The 20,242-nt window shown below is 38.7% G+C and overlaps 1 protein-coding gene across 3 annotated transcripts in view; it reads right to left on the bottom strand.

Annotated features, from left to right (window-relative positions):
- LOC124069556 (solute carrier family 12 member 7-like) overlaps positions 1-9,939 on the bottom strand; it is a 29,907-nt gene extending 19,968 nt beyond the window's left edge. Inside the window, exons 1-4 of one of the 3 annotated variants that reach the window (XM_046408798.1) lie at positions 9,453-9,939; positions 9,138-9,359; positions 3,506-3,597; positions 2,142-2,273 (exon numbers count right to left, since the gene is read on the bottom strand). In XM_046408798.1, coding sequence (XP_046264754.1) covers positions 2,142-2,273; positions 3,506-3,597; positions 9,138-9,285 — 372 coding nt within the window. In that variant the 5' untranslated portion in view covers positions 9,286-9,359; positions 9,453-9,939. Of the gene's footprint in view, positions 1-2,141; positions 2,274-3,505; positions 3,598-9,137 lie in introns of all 3 variants that reach the window. The other 2 variants (XM_046408797.1, XM_046408799.1) reach the window with 2 other exon arrangements.
- Positions 9,940-20,242: the final 10,303 nt, after the last annotated feature.

Genomic DNA, 20,242 nt, shown 5'->3' with positions numbered 1-20,242 from the left:
TCTTTTTTTTGGCAAAAAAAGAATTCTGAAGTTCTGGCTTCTAAAATAGGAATATTTTGTAGTTTTTTTTCTCTCTTTTCTTTAATAGAGAAAGCGATATCTTTGGAGTTTGGATTAATACTTGGACGGAAAGAGCTACGTGGAATGTCTCCTAAGAAAAAATGTGATTAACCAAGAAACAAGTCAGAAATTCAATCAATCAAGAGGTAATCATTAGTTGCAGTGGTACTTGTGCCCTTCACAGGATGAGGACTTAACATTATGCAAATTGCATAATGTTTGCACTGAAGAGTGTTGTGATAAATAGCTTTAAATCCATTTTTATCAATTTTAAAAAAATGAAATAAATATTGCCTTCTAATGCCTTTTTTTGAAGTGAAAGGTACTGCATTCATACAGTGATAGTTTGTGTTTTTTGTTGTTTTGACTCTTTTGGCATACTGGCAAATTTAAAAATGCTGCATTTTAAAAGAAATCTCAAGTATTTATGTTAAATTTTAAGGGTGTTTGATGGTGACTTTGAGTTCATCCTCATATGTGGAATTAATGTAATTTATCCAACTCCATTGAACACAAAAGGCCTGTCACTGTCTGGCGGCATGAACGTAAATGCAATCTGGTGGAATATGGTGAAAAACAAACGTGTCCCTGTCCAGTGATAAAAATTAAAAAAATAAAATAAAAAATAAAAATGTTAAAAATATCACATAGGAAGGAATCTGCAAAGCAAAAGTATATATATATATATATATATATATATATATATATATATATATATATAGAGAGAGAGAGAGAGAGAGAGAGAGAGAGAGAGAGAGAGGCCATCAAATACATCATAAAGGTACTTTTCATGTTTTTCACTGATTCTAATATTGTCCTTAATTGTAATATACATGTCATCACATGCAGTGTGTATCTGTCATACAGCACAGTACCAAATCTGCACCACAAACATTTCTCACTTTTACTAAAATGTCACATCTCTTTCTCACAATACACACCATTCATTCAACATGTTTATGAGCTGCTTTAACTGCTTGTGATATCTGACCAAAGATCAACAACAACAATTCTTAAAGCTAGAGAACTCTTTATTTTGCAGTCTAAACACGTAAAATCAGAAGGTTATACAATTGTGCCATTGAATATAAAGTCTCTTCTCAAAGAGTCATGACAAATGGGTAATCGGGTAATGGGTAATAGTAATTTTATTTTCCAGTTCCATTTTACTATATAAATTTAGTTAGAATTTAGACAATTTAAACACACAGTATGTAGTTTTTGACATTTGGGGTCTCTGAATAAAAACAAAATAAAAGATATAAGTAGCGTAGCATCATGGGAGTTCTTGTCTTCAGTATTAAACAACCATCACTGCTGATGAAAATTATCTGACGTGACTCATGCAAAAATGTTCACGAAAGAGGTAGTGTTTTTTTAAAGTTTGATTCAGGTTATATTTATTCAAGTTCTCTGATTATTCTTCCTCACTCAGATTCCTCTGAGTTTAAACATTGTCGGAAACATTTGGGACACTGTGTGTACACAACTCAAGAAAACATATAACAAAGGATTAGTTGTTATAAGACATTCTGATGTGGAAATGTTCCATATTCCTTAAAAGGGGAAGATACTCTCATGCCACGTAAACAATGAACCTGATGTTGAAAATAACATAGAAGATGGACTCACATAAAAAGTGGGGGCTAATTGAGGTAACAGGAAGCTTTCAAAGGTATATGTAGAAGCTGAAACCCTGCACAACAGTTTATAATACTCACAGACAGGATTTAACAGCCCTGGAAAGTCTCAGTCACAGCTACATCTGTTTTATCTGTCCTCTCCAGAATTACAAAGTAAACTGTACAACATCAGCAGCTCTCTTGCTGTGCCACTAGACTAGCTATAGCTATAGCTAGACTATGGGAGTTGTGTTTTTCCACAGCCAATGCATAACTTCATTATCAACACTTAAGTGTGCTTTAAATGATAGGAAACCTGCCAGAACTGCTATCTACAGCAAGTATACTGGGTGCTTAAACATTAAAATGGACAATACTTTCAAAAAGATCATGGGTGCTCAAAACCTGAATCCATAGCTTATCAAAATTTTCACATGCTTAAAAAAAAGAGGTTCTTACCATAACAGTGACCCTCCTGACCCCATCCTCATTCTCGGCCTCCTCATGCTCACGAACGCCCTGGGTCAGGTTGGTGTAGTTGGCCAGCTTGTTGAGAAGAGATGATACCATAGGGTTACTGTCCATTTCTTCCTGCGGAGAGACAGAGAGAAATGCATAAATGAAATCTTCTGAAAAAATCTGTTCACAACACATTCTGTACAGTAGAACTACACTAAAAGGTGCATATTTTAATACTAATATCCAATAACCAAGAGGTTAGACCACATCACTGTTTCTTACACTGGCTAACAGTATGTTTAGAACTGATTTTAAGATCTTACTGATTACTTTCATGGCTCTTCTTAGGTTTGCCTTTTGCTGTAATTCTGATCTTTTGGTGCCACGTGAGGCTGTACTGAGGTCTTCTTACAATGGAACGACTCATACAATGGAATACTTTGACTTAATATTTTTTTTTTTTTTTACTAGTTCACATTTTCCCATTGTTGGACAGTAACAAAGTACATTTACTTAAGTATTGTGCTTAAATGAATTTTACGGGTATCTGTACTTTACTTGAGTGTTAACTTTTTTTTGGAAACTTGTGACTACATTCAAAAAGCAAATATCTCACTTTTAACTCTGTTACATTTCTATTAAGGTTCCTGTTCTTGCAGTGGTTATTATTGTCAAACAAGCACAGTACTATTAGTAACATCACATGAATGCAATGGATTCATGTTATTGAGTTGACATTAACAAGAAAATTTTGACATTGAGATGACATTAACAAGAAAACATATTTTTGACTACTTCACTATACTTCAGTGCTTCGGCTTTGATTAGAAGTATCTATACTTTTATTCAAGTACGACAGAAAACTAGAGGCTTCATCAGTTCATGAACCGATGAAGCCTCTTGGATGAGAGGTGAAACGTCTTCAAAGACAAATAACTAAGTCCAGTTGCATTCGATTGAATTTCCTTGAGATAACCATGACCTGGATGAATGAGAATATTCACAGGCTTAAAACTAATGATTTGTAAAATTTGCTGATTTAAATTTTCTGTCTTGTGTGAAGTACTTTGTAACTTCTATAATTACAAAATATAAACTAAGTACAATTATTATTATTGTTGTTATTGTTATTATTCATAGTTGGCATGTGGCATTTTGGGACCAGCAACCTTCTGTCTCAAACTTTTATGTCAGCTTTAAATTATGACTTTGTAATGATTTATTCACTTTGTAATATCACCCAACTTCTTGTACCACAGATCATAGGCAAGGTGATTTTGTTTTAAACCAGCTTAGAGGACAGTAAAGATTTTTAGTATGGGCTACAAGGTGGACATTTGAAGACATTATATTTTTTGTCTTACCTCAAACAGAGCCATGTTTTTGCCGTCATAGTAGTGGTCTCTGTCATTATCGGAGCTGAGGAATGGACTGGACTCTCTCTCACTGTCATCACCTAGTGGGATACACAGGAATAACATTCACATCACCAGGATCACCAGTTACTGGTTTTGTGCAGTACTGGTAACAGCTGTAGCAGCATGTACAATATTAGTAGCAGTGATGAACTGCAGTAGTAGCTACTGTTGTTGTAGTAGTAACTGTGGATTTTCAGTAGCATTTCATTTGTCATATTTGTACTTTTACATGGTGGTATGTGGAAGTAACTTGATTCACATGGGTCATGTTGGGTCCAGTACAATGTTAATCATTTGTCTGATTTTAGATTTTTTGTTTTCATTAAAGCAGCATGAGGGATGGGACTGCTAAAATATCCAACGTGTGACTGCACCTTGCATCGACCCAAGGGAACTGTACACACCCCCTCCAAATCACTTTTAAAAATTTGTGATAAAAGGGTCCGACACTTTTAATAGAGAATCTGAGGATCAAATTTTTCAGTTTCAGCTTTCTGCTCTGATCAGCTTTTGTCCCATGAAAAGACAAAGCAGAACCGAGTATCATTAAGATGTGCTTTTCAAGCTGCTTCTTAACTTGGTTTTTCCTGACCCTGAATGTCATGCAGTGGTCTCAGTTTATTAGGTTTGGCACGTTATCACACTAGATCACACTGTTGCCTTTATAGCCTTGAAGAACCCAAGACCTAAAAGTGGTTCGGGGCTCACTGAACAACAGTTAATAAGAACAACAGTTAATAAGAACAACAGTGTACTGTGGATGCACATGACAAAATCTAGCATGCAGTGATGAAGTGGGAAGATTATTTGAGTGTGGCAGCTGCTTTTCATTCATGCCCACAGCAGGGCTCCTTTAAACAAACCGAATGGATCTTTCTGGAAAATTTAAAACCTCAGTGTGCAGAGGTTAACGTCAGGTCATAAAAGAAATGTTCTTCCCAAAATCAATAATACATATAATCAATCTTACCTGTAGTGCTATTTATCAATCTAGATTGTTTTAGTGTGAGTTATGAGGGATTCGAGATTAGCTGTGGAGATGTCGGCCTTCTCTTGAATATAACAGAACTAGATGACACCTCAGTTGTGGTGCGCAAAGCATTAAAAAATACATTTGAAAGATGCAACAGCAACGTTTCTTTTAAGAAATCATGACATGGATACTCAAGATATTCCACAGATCCTGCCGAGAGCAGTTTCATGGAGGAACTATTTTCTATCACTTCACAGTAGGAAGTGTGCATCTACTCAAGGATGACAGGCTAGCTAACTAAGCCAGCTAACAAGGAGGAGTCCATTAATGTTTACATCCCACACAAACACGAGCCTCTTGTTCATGAGCAGATGAAGATTTCCTTCTGCGTGGTGATACGGAAAGAAAAGAGTAGTGTCGTTCGGTGGAAAGAAAATAGCTCCGCCCTGAAACTGCTCACAGCAAGGTCTGTGGATTTATCTTGAGTAACTGGATCATAATGCAGTTTAGTTCCATTCCACACCAAAACAGTCCAGATGGATAAATAGCACTACAGGTAAGAGGGAAATATGTACTTCTGATTTGGGATGAACTGGCCCTTTAAACATATAAATAACACAAGCAATACAACAGGCTGAACCAAGGAAACAGGGAGGTAGGACTATATCTCTGCTTTTGTTTGCCAAGGGAGTGGATCTTCACAGATCAGATTTTTGACAATTAATCTAACAGAACAAGACACTGTACATCTGATTACAGTGTCAGGAAATAAATATGAACAAACATTATTAATTATTTAGTTTATTGGACTCTGGTGTCAGACTAACAAATAGTGTTATTGTATGCATGTGGACCTTCACTGAACATTCATTCCATAATGTTCACCTTAGTGCTCTTAAAAGTAACTAATTAACCTAAAATCTAATCATAATCATAAAGCTACTATAAGCCTTAACTCATCCTGCACTGCATAAACAGAGATGGAAAATGGCTGAGAGAATTATGAAGTATGAAATCTAAAAAACAGTTTTGGCACATATACAAGCACCATACATCTCAGGGGTGCACGAAAGGCTTTGTTTCTGACCAGCAGAAATAAACAGACTCATTTATCAGTGAATGTTAAATTAAATGAATTAACAATAAACTCTTGGTATGAATACTTCTCTCATACTCACAGGCACATCTTTCATTTGCTTACACACACTTCAAATCTTGCCAAGCTTCCCGTGCAGTAATTATGTTAGTCAGCAGGTGTCTATAGTTCTATACGTACAACAGCTGAGTGTCCTAGAGTTTCATTTCACAAAGTACATGACTTAATGTTCAATACAGAATTATACAACATGATAATGTGATTAACATACATGTTAACAAGTTTGTAGTTATTTGTGACAAATGTGTGTCAAACCAGCTTGATAAGGCATTGTACGAGTGACATTCACTGAACAGGACGTTTATAAGAATCAATTCCTCATTATTTTCTGCTGTGCAGGTAGAAGTGCTCATTGCTAAATGCCCAGGAGGCAGGACATGATGTTCGAGAAATGGAAGACTTCACATTCTGGTGTAGTTTGCTGCTGGTTATTAATAAAATAATGAAAATAAATAAAGGTTTCTTCAAGACCTGCAAGTGGAACACTATGAAGCATCCTGTCATAGGACACTGCTTTGGAAAATTATAGCAGTCAGAGCAGTTGTACCGATAGCATCTTGTCTAATCAGCACTGTGTGCATACAGTAAATGAAAGTGTAAAAGTACACACAGAACTGCCAGTAATTAAGGGATTTATGATATAGTGCGGACTGAAGGGTTCATTTGGATTTGATGCATTTTACCCCCAAGTAAGGAAAAATGCTTTTAGTTTGAGTGTTTGTTTTTGTTTTTTTTCTTCTTTTGTATTTATCTGAAGGGGCACACCAAAAGGTTTTCACATTAAATTTAGTTTAGTTTTTGTCATAAGGCACTCAGCCTTTGAAAACAGTTGTAAAACTCTTCTGTGACTCTGCTGGAACTAAAGAATTGTAAAGAAAATAGCGCTGTTGAAAAAAATATCTGGGGGAGTGGAGTAAGAAACAAGTGCGCTTATCCAAGAGACTGATACTCATCTGTGCTTGAGGGTAGCTGTTTGACGCTACATTAGCTGCTATTAGCTCCTGAAAATCTGACATTACTGCTGGCAGTCCAGTTGTATTATGGGTAAATTTTGTGCATTTTAGCAACCATACCGAAATGTGTGAAGAATAATCTTAGCAAAAATATTTACAATAAAATCATAATAATCATTCCAGACACAGATGATTGCAACTGAAAGCCTACCCAGGTGTCCTGTTGATTTAAGTGAGGGAGGACTAGATCCATCCCACCACTGTACAGTATGAGTAATTATGAGTATAATGATTCACAGAAAGTAAGACGCTAGGTGTGGAAGAAGTTGACTGTTCCACTCAGAGCCCTGACGTCAAACCCATCGAACATCTTTGGGATGAACTGATTGTGACAGAGACTGTGAGATTGTGAGCCAGGCCTTTTTGTCCAACACCAGTGCCCAACCCTACAAATGCACCACTGCAGGAATGGGCAGTGGAGCATTATGAAGCAGACTGTACGAAGAGTTTTGAAAATGTGGCTCCAGTGTTTACTGATGTGTTTTAGCCATTAAAAAAACGTAACTGTCCACCATGAGTCCAACAATATCATATGTGTGCAGTGCTAAATTACTGGAGCAGCTACTCTTTTAACAGAAAGCCATATCACAAGCAGGATTTTGTAGCAGGGTGGTCTAACAAAAACATGTTGCAAGATGGAAAATCTTGTCCTTTTGTAGCTGCTGGAAGAGTGAATCACAATCTCTGGAGTACCACGGAAGTTTCTCTGCAAGCATCTGCAAACTTTGAAGGTATGTCATGGGATCAGTATTTGTGTGTGTGTGATATAGTACTGATATGTTTGAGTAGAGCAATATTATTTTTGCAATACTGTATCAGTTTTGTGTTCTCAAAAACACTTTACTGATTCTTAATCAGTACAGTTTACATGCAAGCTGGTGCTAGTTCACTTTGTTTTGTTTGTTTTTTTTTTACTGTAATAGGTACAATCCCACTGCTCAACTGAAAGACTGATTAATTGCTTTCATTTCACAAATCATCACTCAGCTAATAAAATACCGGCAATGTTTGTTTTTAAAGTTTGTGATGTCAACCAACCAACAATTCAGTTAACAGTGCTGTACACTGGCATTTTGAATTTTAATATTTGATGCTTTCAAATTTTCAACTGCATCAACTGTAAATAAAAGTTGTGGTTTTGCATGTTTTTGGTGCTTTTGTCTTTTTTGTGTCCAATTTAGTCATCCGTATACACAATACCGTCTTACTGCTGCCTATAGGCATGTAGCTATGGTCTTGTTAGCTGTGAAATACCGATTAATGTGTTGTCTATCAACTGGTGCTGCTTGTAACCGGTCAATGTTGCTATAACAACAACATCTGGATAACATTACAAACGAGCTGTCTTATGTTGTGTGGTGTGATGTCACTCTGAGTCTGGAGTTACGACTTATGAGTACAAACCGAATGCAGGCAAAGAGCTGAAAACAAGACTGGAGGAAATGACCTCAAACAACCTCAAGCCTGACACCAAACTTAAGGATCTGAGAAAAATTACTAAGTTGATGTAAGTGCTGAAAGAGCAGGAGAAGGAGGAAGAGGAGGAGGAGCCCCTCACTGTTTTACAGGCTCTCAACCAGATGTTTCTGACTAGGAGCTCCCAGAAAAACAAAACAATTAAGTTTGATTAGAAAAATAAAAATCTTCTTCCTCAGTTTTTATTTAGCTCTGTTCTCTCATGAACAGACCTCAGATATAATAAATAATAATAAAAAAATCTTAGGGATGCGCAGAATATATAAGAAGACGTAAGGTATAACAAGCAGAGCAGCATACTGTTGCTATGCTCATGATGTCGGATTGCAATGGCTTATCTTATTGGTCCTGGCCATGAGAGTCAAGTAGTTATCGGTTATCATATCAGCTAAAAATAAAGCCATATCGTGTATCCCTAATCAACACTGTTTATTTTCTTGGGCAAACAGGTTTAAGTCGGCAAAAAAGCTGCATATGAGAATGTGGGTTCTGTGAGAATTATCCAAAGGCAGTGTGCAGGTATGTAGGCTCTCTGGCAATACTTTCTGATGGCAAAATAATCAACCCTAAAATGAAGATATTACAATTTTTTTCCGTTTGCCTGCCTGAAAACTTAATTCCTTTCTTTTTCCTATTTCTGTACACTGATATGACAATCTGTTTTTGTAGTTTATGTTTATTTACAATAGACACACACACACACACCACACTGCACCCAGCATCTGCCCCAAACATCAATCAGGGTTGCACAGACTTACAACAACACACAGGCCAACCTTCCTACCACCACACCAGTCAAGCTGCCTGGCAAGTTCCAGCTAGTTGAACAACGTCACAATAAAGGCTGTGTGTTATGAGTGTGAGTGTGTGTGTGTGTGTGTGTGTATCAGATTGTCTTTATCTATGTGTTTCAGTGTATGTATGTATATATGTTAAATTACACATTCAGTTCATTCCTACCTGAGTGGGATCCTGGTGAATTATCCTTAGCTTCTTCTGTCCCAAAGAGTTTGCCCAAACTAACAGGTTTGTTGGCCCCAGCTGCATCGACGCTGTTGCTGCCACCCTCCGCATCCTCCACAGGCACCACGGTGAAGTTGGTGGGCATTTTGGCTCTTCAGCAGTCAGAAAGAAGCTATGAGGTTTCCGGTAGCCACAACCAGGAAAGCACTCACTGTTGAACTTTCAACCCCACAGGAGAGAAAACAGTTATCCAAAGGAAGTCAAGTAGAAGACATATGGCCCCAGAGAAGAGAGCTTGGGATTCAGACTGACCACAGCATGGCACTCAGTCAAACTCTTTTGTTTTCTCTTTGTAGTGTGATCCAGTGTCCTCTGGACTCAGAGTGAAAGTGCTGCCTTCTGCACACGAGACAGGCCAAAGTCCTGCAGTGTATATGTCTTCAGTCTCTTTCCTTGTTCCTTTCCCTCCCTTTTCACCCCTCGGTGCTCCAAGACTATTGCCCCATGTGACCCCCTATTTACCATACGAACAGAGCTGGAGTCCATACATGGAGAACCCTGCAGCTCCTCCCATTACTCTGACCATCCCACTTCTCTTATTCGCACCTTTGTAATGCCAAAAGGTGGAGACACAAACTCTTAAAGATCTAAAAGTATCCAAAGTGTCTTTACAGCCCACCTTTACTGAAACAACAACTGACTGACCTGAATAAAATGAGAAAAATGTAAACACAAACTCTTTTCTTTTCTGTTCTTTTGGCTTTGGTTTTGCTTCCTCTTCTCTCTTCAGGCTGGCAGTTTCCGCCTCTGGTTTCCTCCAGGTAAACAAAATGGGTGTTACCTTTCTCACAGTGCATTATGGGTAGTTGTGAAGTGCTGCTGTTTAGCACAGAGTGACACCACATGCTCATGTACGCACATGCATTGTACCAGCAAAGGAAACACCTTGGAAGCCTTGGACACTAACTTTCCTCTGTATTCTCCACAGGGGAAAAGGACTGACCTAACAACAATGGACACAAGTAAACACGAACTGTTTTCTGTTTGTGGGAATGATTTTATTTTGGCCCCCTTATACAAGGTATTGGTGGAGAGTTTTGATATTTATACTATTTATACTTGATGCAGGAAGCTTTTTGTAAAACCTCCTTTAGAAGGATATACAAGTAGTGCACATAGTAAAAAGTGAGTGAAGTGCTCTATTCATATTTATTGCATGTATAAGCTGAGTGTGTTTGTCAGCCAATTTTTTTTCTGTAGCATTTGTGTACGTTTCAGTACAGTGGTACAGTAAAAGCAATCAGCCTCAGTTTAAGAATCCCATTTTTGTTGACAGGTTGAAACTTACTGTTTAGCAGTAAGTAAGTAAGTATGAATTTTGTCATGACTCTTTCTTGGGTTTTTTAGCACTATCAGGTTAACACAGCAAATTCTGCTTCTTAAAAAATAATTCCAGATCCAGTGATCCACCCTCCCACCGATCAGGGAACGGACACAGGACCTCTGGGGGTATTTTGTGGTCATTGGCATTGGGGTCCTGTGCACTAAGGGTGGGGCCTCCAGGTGGGAGGGTGGATTCGACTTATTCCGTTGCATTCCACAGATTGTCGATCAGGTTGGGATCTGGGGGCCCTGCAGACTGTTGTTGTGGTCCTTGAGACATCCCTAAGCTGTTCTGGAAATGTGACGAGGTCCAGCTGGGGGGGCGGGCTGCTGCTGACAGGAAGAGCTGCTGCCATGGAGGTCGGGGGTGGGAGGTGTGTGTGTGTCAAAGAACATCCATATGACTGTCAGAAGCTTTACCCAAAGAACATTGCATTGCAACTTTGTTTCTGTCTAGGTCCCCTGAATCATATGCTGATCAGGTTCTCCAGATGAGCAGACTGTTGACTGCAGCAGACCGTCTTCTTCACCTTTAAAACACAGGCTGTCCACATGTTTGTCTTTAAAAACGGGACAGGATTCTACCTCCTGGCCTAGTTCAAAAATGCTGAACCATGTAATAGTTAATATGAAACATAGTGTGCGAAAGCAAACATGGCTCCTGTTTAACCTACACACCCCTTGTACAGCTGGCCTGATATCAGATAATCTCATAGCCACAAAAGCCACCACTGCATAACACAAAAGAAAATTTATATTTGTTCAGCTTTGTTTAGGAAGTGGTGTACAATGGAACTCTGCATATGTTTCTCCTTTTCCTTTTCTCACCAGCTTTATTATAAAAGACATAAACTGAATTTTAGAAAATTCTAAGTCTGCATGTAGATTTATTTTGGCTGTATGACCTTCACTATAACCATTTATTTTTGTATGCATGTGTGTCATGTCGTGTCATGTTATGATTCTTACTCTAATTCAACTATGTAGATTTTTTAAGAAATTCTAAATCTTTATCACATGTTGACTGCAACAACTGCCCAAGTGTCGCCAGAAGAGGGAGCTGTAGGTTCATGAAAACAAAAGATTTTAAGTTGACAAAGAATAGTAGAAAGTAAAAGATGTTCAGTCAATATCCAACTCCCTGGGAAGGCCATTTGTTGTTTATAATGACTAAGAAGATGAAGGCAAATAGGTTTTAGCAAAGGTTCACAGCAGGAGATTGTAAAGGCAGTGATACATATTTCAGCTTATCCTCAACAAAGCACTCAGTAAGTGTCTTCCTGCTCATACTGACATCTGACCTCTGAGCTCTCTGTCTGCCAAGCCCTCCAACCACATTACCTAAAAATGCCAATTTCTTTTTCTGGAATCAGCTTATTGCTGGTGTGCTATCACTTGGCCCATGGCTGAACTACCACAACTTCTCCTTCATGGACAAAACTGCCATTTTATACTCCTCAGATGGCTTAAGTGTGAATGTTGAAAAAAAGGAAAGCAAGAAAGTTAGAGGTGAAATCAGATCCCTTTAGCAAACAGCAAAAAGGTCAGTGCTGACGCAGACCCGGGAACAGGCTGCCCTCCCCCAAGACTATATTCTTAAGTGGCTAGATTCTATTTGTAGCATTTTTACCTGTTTACTGACTGCCCCACTCCAAAACCAGGTAGCTGCGCAAACATACTGTAGGGTTTGGACGACCTCTTCTGTCACCACACGGGGGATAAATTTCAACTGCATTTACTGTGCTGTTGGACCGCAAAACGCACCAATCACCGTGAAAGGACTCATGTTACTCAGGACTGGGCTGCACTTTTTATTCACTCAGCGGATTAGCTTCAGTATCCTAATTTCTGAAATCTTCTGATTAGACAATAAAAACTTCCATTCTTCTTTATCAAAACTGAGATGAGTTTCCTCCTACAACGCAGTGTGTTGCTTTTGATGCACTGAGCACTGCATAACTTTAGCCATTAAAACAAGTGGGTCTTTATGAAACTTTTTCATTGAGGTTCTTTGTCTTTGCATTTAATGGCCCTTTGGCTTCTTAACAAGCATCCACTAAGACGAAAAGAAAGAAAGTTTCCATTTGATTAAATAATCATGATAATGTTGATAACAATACTTATCATCATTGATAAGTAGCTTTAAACACTAAAAGAACGACAGACTTTTGGTTAACAACAGCAATGGCACGGACGCACCCTTTCAGTTACAGACAAATGAAGTGATATTGATTAAGTAATTACATAAACAAATTCATAAACAATTAAACATGCACTGCGTTTTTAATTATTGTTGGTTTGTTGGGGTTTTTTTGTTTGTTTTTTGCAAAAATGACACAATCACATGTTGCAGTTTCTCCAGTATGAAGATATGCTGCTTGTTTCACAGCTTCTTTGATGACTAACCTGCCATGAAAATGATAGAGATGTGATGGGTGATGGGCTTGGGCTGATGGACAGCAGAACTGGATGATATACACGATATATTCTGCAAGTTTGAACATTAATTAGCTGTTCACTAGCTTTTCACAGTCTGGACCAAACTCTGTTGTAAAAAGTACAAAAAGATTGCCTCAGTAATGCTGGTTAAAAGGGGACTTTATATTTCGTTTCTGTGGCAACAAGCGTCACACACAGCCTTTTTGTTACTACTGCAACCTGAGCTTATCACTTTACAGCTGACTAAGGTAACACAATCATCCCTAAAAGCATGAACTTTCCTGTGACTTCAGCAATGTGCCGTTATGTTGTATCCAAACTGGTTTTCAAACTAACCAGTTTTTGTACATGTGCTCACATTGTCTTCACCTGGTCTGCTTCTGTCAGCAGATTTGTCACATGTTCATGAACATATTACCAGTACTAAACACCAAAGTGATGTGACTGACATTTTCTTTACTGTTAGGTTCCCTATTCATCATATTCTATGAGATCATCATGTGTTTGTAGTGTGACTGTCCTGTCCACATGACTTACAATATTGAGATATTGAGCCACATCGTCCAGCCCGATAGACAGCAGTAAAATATAAAGCCCCTGATGAAATGGTTTAATACACAGGAAATAAGAAGAGCAGCTTTAGTCTGCTGATCTAAGAAACAGGAACAAAAAATGTATTGATATGTTAAATAACCTCTGCTCTTGTTTATACAGCGTTTCATAAGTTTTCATGCAACATTTCATTTTAAGCCGCATTCGATACTTTGAGTAAAGTTACACATTATTAAAATGATAGAAAACCCACCAACTTCCGTTAACTAGTATTTACGGCAAGCAGCACTGTCTTGGAAAAAATTATTTTTTATAAAAAGTGAGAGAGGGCATACCCAAGGAACTATTTCTACATTACCGTACTTAAAATCTGCTTGGTGCCCCGCTTAATTAAATTGCATTAATGTTACAAGAATTATTTATTTAATGGTAAATAATGCTTAGTTAGCAGCTCTAAAGGCTCTGTTTTTACTACAAATCTAATTTTGTGGCAAAAGATTCTTGGGGAACAGAACCCTAGAGGTTTTTTTTCTCTTTCTTTCTTTCTTTCTTTTTTTCACATGAGTATTTTTTAGAATGTAGTATTTGTGAACACTACTGTAAACACGTCAGTGTGGGCATCTAAACCTTAAACCATATTATTTTACAATTTTAGCTTTTCATTAAATAAGAAGTTGGGTATTTTGACCAAGTAGTACACTGTATAGTAGCATTGATGATCATATACAGTGCCTACCTTGTCCCCATCCCTCATCTTTTTTTAGGGACATGCCCACTCTACATACAGCAATGCCCAGAACACCCTGTAGTATTTTCATTTATTTCATCTCATACTTTCTCAAACTCTCAATCATTTTGGCAGTCACGGTCTCGCACGAACTGGATGTGCTTTCGTCATAGTGAAAAAACAAAAACAAAGAATGAATTTCATAACTATTAAGATGAAAATAGCCTTGCTGTCGGCATGTGTACTCTGCCTGCCGTAAGCGACAGGAGGGCACCAGGCAAACGTGGCCGAGAGTCAGACAACTATTTTTGGTATAAGTGGAAAATTTTGACGGGATTCTATGGCGGTGGGGACCAACAGCAGAGGATCAGTGGGTAAGAAGAAAGTCTGTGAATCTTGTGGGACTGTGGGAAACAGTGACCCTCTGCCACACTCTGCTGGCACTAGAGGTCTGCATGTGGGCTAACCGACAAAACAGGAGGAGAGGGAGAGCTGCCAAGCCCATAATTTGAGTTTGGGATCAGTTATGTGTGTGTGAATGTGTTTGGTGGGTAGGAGGTGTGGAGCCCTGGTAAGACCAAAAATCCCCATCCTTAAAATGCTTTCAAGCTGCAAAAAGCAAGCCTTCAGAATTTGTTTTCTGATACAATCTGCAAAGGGTGAAATCTTGTCAATGTTCTTTATGTCCTCCTCTTAATATAAGACAGACACAACAGACTGCTCCTCTCGTATCACTGCCCCTTGAGAAGTGTTGAAGGAATAGATAGAGTAGAAAGACAAGATATAAAGGCAATAACAGATGGAGGCAGAGGAAGAAAATGAAAATAAGTAGAAAATGAGACATGCAGAGAACGAATCAAAAGGTGGGTTAACTTCCTATGAAACAAACAAGCATGAATATGACAATAAAAATGACTTCAGTATAGATGAAAACTAAAACTATTAACACCTTTTTGTAGCACAAAATGGAATCACAGCCTGGTGGGTAAATAATGGATGCAGAGTAGATTAGAGAGGCCAAATAGAAAAGTATGAGTATGAGTATGAGAAGTATGAGTATTTACCTGCACTGAATGTTTACTGTATTCAGTAAGAGTGTTTGTTAAGGGAGTTCAGAACAGGAAAGTGTCACCTGTCATCATCCACTCACTTTCCAGCAGAGTGAGCAGAGCATTGGCCATTTCTACTTGTACCACAGCAAAAATGAAAACACTCGTGATGTTTTGGATACTGATTCGAATAAAGTATGTGTCTCAGTACACTCACTGAAACAAGCATGTACGCACGTTGAAGTTGGCATGTAGCTCAAAGCACCGCTGTGCCTAGTTACAACAGAGCCACTCTGAACTCTTTGCCTTCTTAATTGTTAATATGAATTCACTCTCTAAAGTCTAAATGGCATTTTGTGGCTATAGATATCCTACTGTTAGTTCTTACCTGTGGAGCTGTTGGCCTTGGATTGGGGGGAGAGTCACTGCTGGCAACACGGTTCAGCTCAAATGGGCTCCGGCACCCCGAACACGGTTTGACGCCAGATTGAGACCAGACGCAGTTTCAGAGTCCGGCTGTGGCCAGTTTGACGACAGAGAATGCAGCACAGTGGTGATTTACAGCAACTCAGACATGGAGGCAACGCCTCCTGGGATGAGAAGACATGACAGGTAGGAACAGAACAAAGGTGAATCCGCAGTGAAGTGGGAGACTGCCAGGCATCAGCAAAATGGCACACAAGTTACTCTGCAGAACTGAGGATTTATTTTAACCAAAGCAGAGTTGATCTTGGAAACACAAACAGTTTCGCAGAGTTAAATGTTGACAAGGAGTTAACAAGGCATTTAGGTTTGTCTTAGTTTGGCAAAAAAGAGATTCAGATTAATTCAGAACGTGTAAGGTTGTCGATGAGGAAAACAGGTATAAGAATATTTACTTTACTGACATTGTGTAACTTTGTTTAGTTCACTTATTAGACTAAACATATCAGACTTGTCACTCATATACATCTCACAGCTCAAACTATGGGATACTATTGGACTATAGCTTCTAGTGGTACAAAGTGGTATTGCAAGACAGTACGGGTCAGGGTTAGCATGCTAACTTCACTAGATATCTCTGGAACACAATACATGGACGTCAGACATAATAGTGTCAGTTCATTTTGGAAATGTTTTTAACTAAAATTCTTGCCATATTTGACAAAACTGCAAACTGCACCTTTAAAAAAAAAAAAACATTCTTCTTTTGATTTTTTTTAAACTAGCATAAGCCAACAATGTGGTAATGAGTAAACTCATAAAATCCCCTTATAGGTTGATTCACTCAAATATTGTGAGTTTTACCAAATACTTCCATCAGGTCAAATGCGCTGACACAAAGATCAACTAAATATGATTATGTGACTTTGAAAAGCTTCCAGATCTGTACATGAGAAAGTATAGAGTGAAACGGTCCACAGCTATAAATACACTTCAACTGACAGAAAACCCAGCAAATGGGAGATAATTACCACGTTTCGCCCCCAAAACACAGCTGCTAACTATGTTAAAATAATAAGAACGTCTAAATCTATGAGTGGTCCAGGGCTGAGAAGAGGAAGTGCAACCACACGCTCACACACACACACACACACACAGTGATTGTTAGCCCACATACACGGTGTGTGTCCGCCCAGGAGTCAACTGCCGTGAGGAGCGGGCTGTAAAGCATGAGAGTGATTGCATGAGTCATATTTAGAAAGCGTCTCTCTTCTACACATGCAGTACTACACATTCATCCAAAGATGTGTATGCATACATGCACACACACACACACACAAAATGCACGCACACCGGTGTGTTTCAGGCATGGCCAGCTGTGTCCAAATTTCAAACATATCTCAAAAACCCCCATAATTGCTATGTCCATTTGACATTTCTGTATTTTACTGACCAACATACACAATCAAAAAGGTTTTATTGCTAAAAGTGGCAACACAGTAGTATGTTGTTAGACTTAGACAAATACCAGTCATGACCATTTATTCATTTGGTATGAAAAGACTTATACTTTCCCTTACAGCTTAATGTTATGGATTAAGCATTCAGGGGCTGTAACTAGTATTATTTAAAGACTCAGGAGATGTCAGTTATTGCTATAAGTGCAAAATATAGAACTTAAGTAGGGTGACTCAGTTTAGTTTGGTTTGAGAGTGAACATTTTGAAGCCCTAGGTACTGACACAGACTTATTTGAGCATCCAATGTATGCAGTGGCTTGCTGGGAAGTGTAGCTGATGGAGGTGACAGCACGTCCTCAAACTCAGTGAGGGCTCGATGAGGGCCCGCTCTAAGACACCAGATCACACTGTGAACCTCAAGCTCAAGGGGCCGAGTTTCCTCTCTCGTTAGGGGCCAGGAAGTCTTGGCAAGGACAGTCAGGATGAGATAATCATTTTGGGATTGCACAAAATATCATAATGGATCTAACTAAAAAAATATTTGAGGCACTATAAGATAGCACTATATTATTTGGAATTCAGACAATGGTGGAATAGATCAAATAATATTTAGTGTATCCTACATTTTTTCTTATTCCTGCAGGTCAAATAACAAAAAAGCTTGTTCACATCCACGTAATATGCATAATATATCAGCCTTACCGCCTTTATAACAAGTATTAGCAAAGTAAATAAAAATGTTTCTGAAATCATCTGCTCAACCTCACAAGCCAGGAAAGATGTCGTAAAAAACAAGCATCACAGGCTTCACTGTGTCTTTTTATTTGGTCCTATCTGCATAATACCACTCAGTTTTCTGAGATTCACTTTTTAACTTTAACAAACTCTTTTTTCTTTTGTCTTGTTTTTTTTTTGTTGTTGTTCTGTGCCTGATCTCCCAGCGTAAGCTGTATGAGTGTGCAAATACATGTGTTTACCATACGCCCCCATGTAACATGTCTTCCTATCTAACAGCTAAATTGATTTTACCTTTGTCATTAACTAAAGGCACTGTATCCATTGGGATGATACATTATATTATGATTAGATGTCAACACTTCATGGAGCAATGATTTTCATTAAGAACAATGCTGTATGAACACTTATATTTGTGTCTTATATTTGATATTTTGAATACCTTTTGTTAGCTCAGTCCCAGTACACAGCTGTTATGACTGTCATGACTTCTTACATCTGACTACATGAACCACATGATCATACACAGTAGTTCACATACATGAGATAAGAAATATTTTAGAAAAAAACTTAATCACAACTAAATACAATTTAAAAAGAAAATCCTACCTGTAAAAGACTGCTTGGCTGAATGGGTGATGTATAAACTGATCTTTGTGCCGCCTGTCTACTCCGAATGTCTCAGATTGGCTGGCGTGATGGCTGACTGATGGGAGAAGTTCACAGGGATCCTGTGCCAACAGTCACCTCTGCAACAGGGTCCTGTGAATTTTTACAGCACTGCGATGCTTGAATATTTTCTCCAGGAAACCGGGCCCAAACCCTGTTAGTATAGTTCTTGGTTCATACTTTCTGTATGTGAATTACGTTCAGGGAAAAGGGTCATGTTCACTTCAGACCTATCAGTAATTGCATGTGATGACTAGTCTGACAGGTTTAAGTGATATTGACAAATATTGGCCATCTGAATGCAGTTTCTGTCATGTCCAACCCTGTTGTGTTTGCAATTTTGTGCTTACATTCATCCATCCATTTTCTATACCGCTTATCCATCAGGGGAGCTGGAGCCTATCCCAGCTGACTACGGGATAGGCGGGGTACACACTGGACCAGTTGTCAGTCAATCACAGGGCCAACACACAAAGACAAACAACCACACATTCTCACACTCACACCTAGGGGCAATTTAGAGTAGCCAATTAACCTAATGTGCATGTTGTTGGTATTGTGGGAGGAAGCTGGAGTACCCGGAGAAAACCCACACAGGCACAGGGAGAACATGCAAACTCCACATAGAAGGGCCCAGACCGGGATTCGAACCTGGAACCCTCTTGCTATGAGGCGACAGTGCTAACCACTGCACCACCGTGCCGCCCTTTGTGCTTACAGTTATGAAAATTAATTGAATATCAACAGAAAATAAAAACACCAAACTTTTATTTTGGTATTATCTTTGTTTTGAAATCTATCAAATCCAGTCTACTTAATTAAAATGCTTTGCATGTCTGCCTTACGTGGATGTGTGTCTGATGTACCTGTGCGCACTCCTCCAGAGTTTGCAGTTCTTCATATATGCTCAGGATTCACTGACAAGGACTTTATCTGGAGCCTGACCCCATCTGTGCCCCATCCAGATGAAGTGACTGAAATGCATCCTGAAAGGTTGAGAGATTGAGATCAGCGAAGCACAAAGTCAGTCTCTGTCCGGGTGCTGGCACAGCCGGTAGTCCTGAACACGTAAACATCAGTTAACTCTTTTTACTGAGATTGCACTGAAAAAGGAGACATGATTAAAAAAAAAAAAAAAAAATTGGAGGAACATACACAAATGAGGCAATGCCAATGAGGACAAAGTTGAAAGATGAAACTTTTAACAAAGGGTACAAATCAGGCTAGTGGTATTAAAACTGCTTATTCTCTTCAGTGGACTTCAATTACGATGTGTCATGACACTTTTTTATTCCTCGAATTCAAAACGTGATTGGTATACTTTTGGGCATGCGTGTAAAGCATTAACAAAAAAATAAATCTTATGTTGGACTGACAGGATGTGGTAGAATGTAATGAAATGTAATGTAACGTATAGTGTAATGTTTTGACTGAGCTGACAGCTATTTTGGCCTTTACTTGAAACATGTGAAGCCAACTGGTAGATAACATCTCCTCCCTGGATGTGAAACAAGGAGCTTTCTCTTCCTCTGTGCTCGCCACAGTTCCTGGAAACACCCGCAGCTCTCTGAAACGAAATTGAGCTGGACTTCACTTGAAGGTTTGATCTGCAGCTGCATTTGGGATGTTGTTGAATCTTAATGCCCAGATTCTCTCTGGAAGCTAT

The sequence above is a fragment of the Scatophagus argus genome, chromosome 13 (assembly GCF_020382885.2).
Source record: "Scatophagus argus isolate fScaArg1 chromosome 13, fScaArg1.pri, whole genome shotgun sequence".
NCBI classification, from domain to species: Eukaryota; Metazoa; Chordata; class Actinopteri; family Scatophagidae; genus Scatophagus; species Scatophagus argus.
This window is presented reverse-complemented; position numbering and strand designations above follow the sequence as displayed.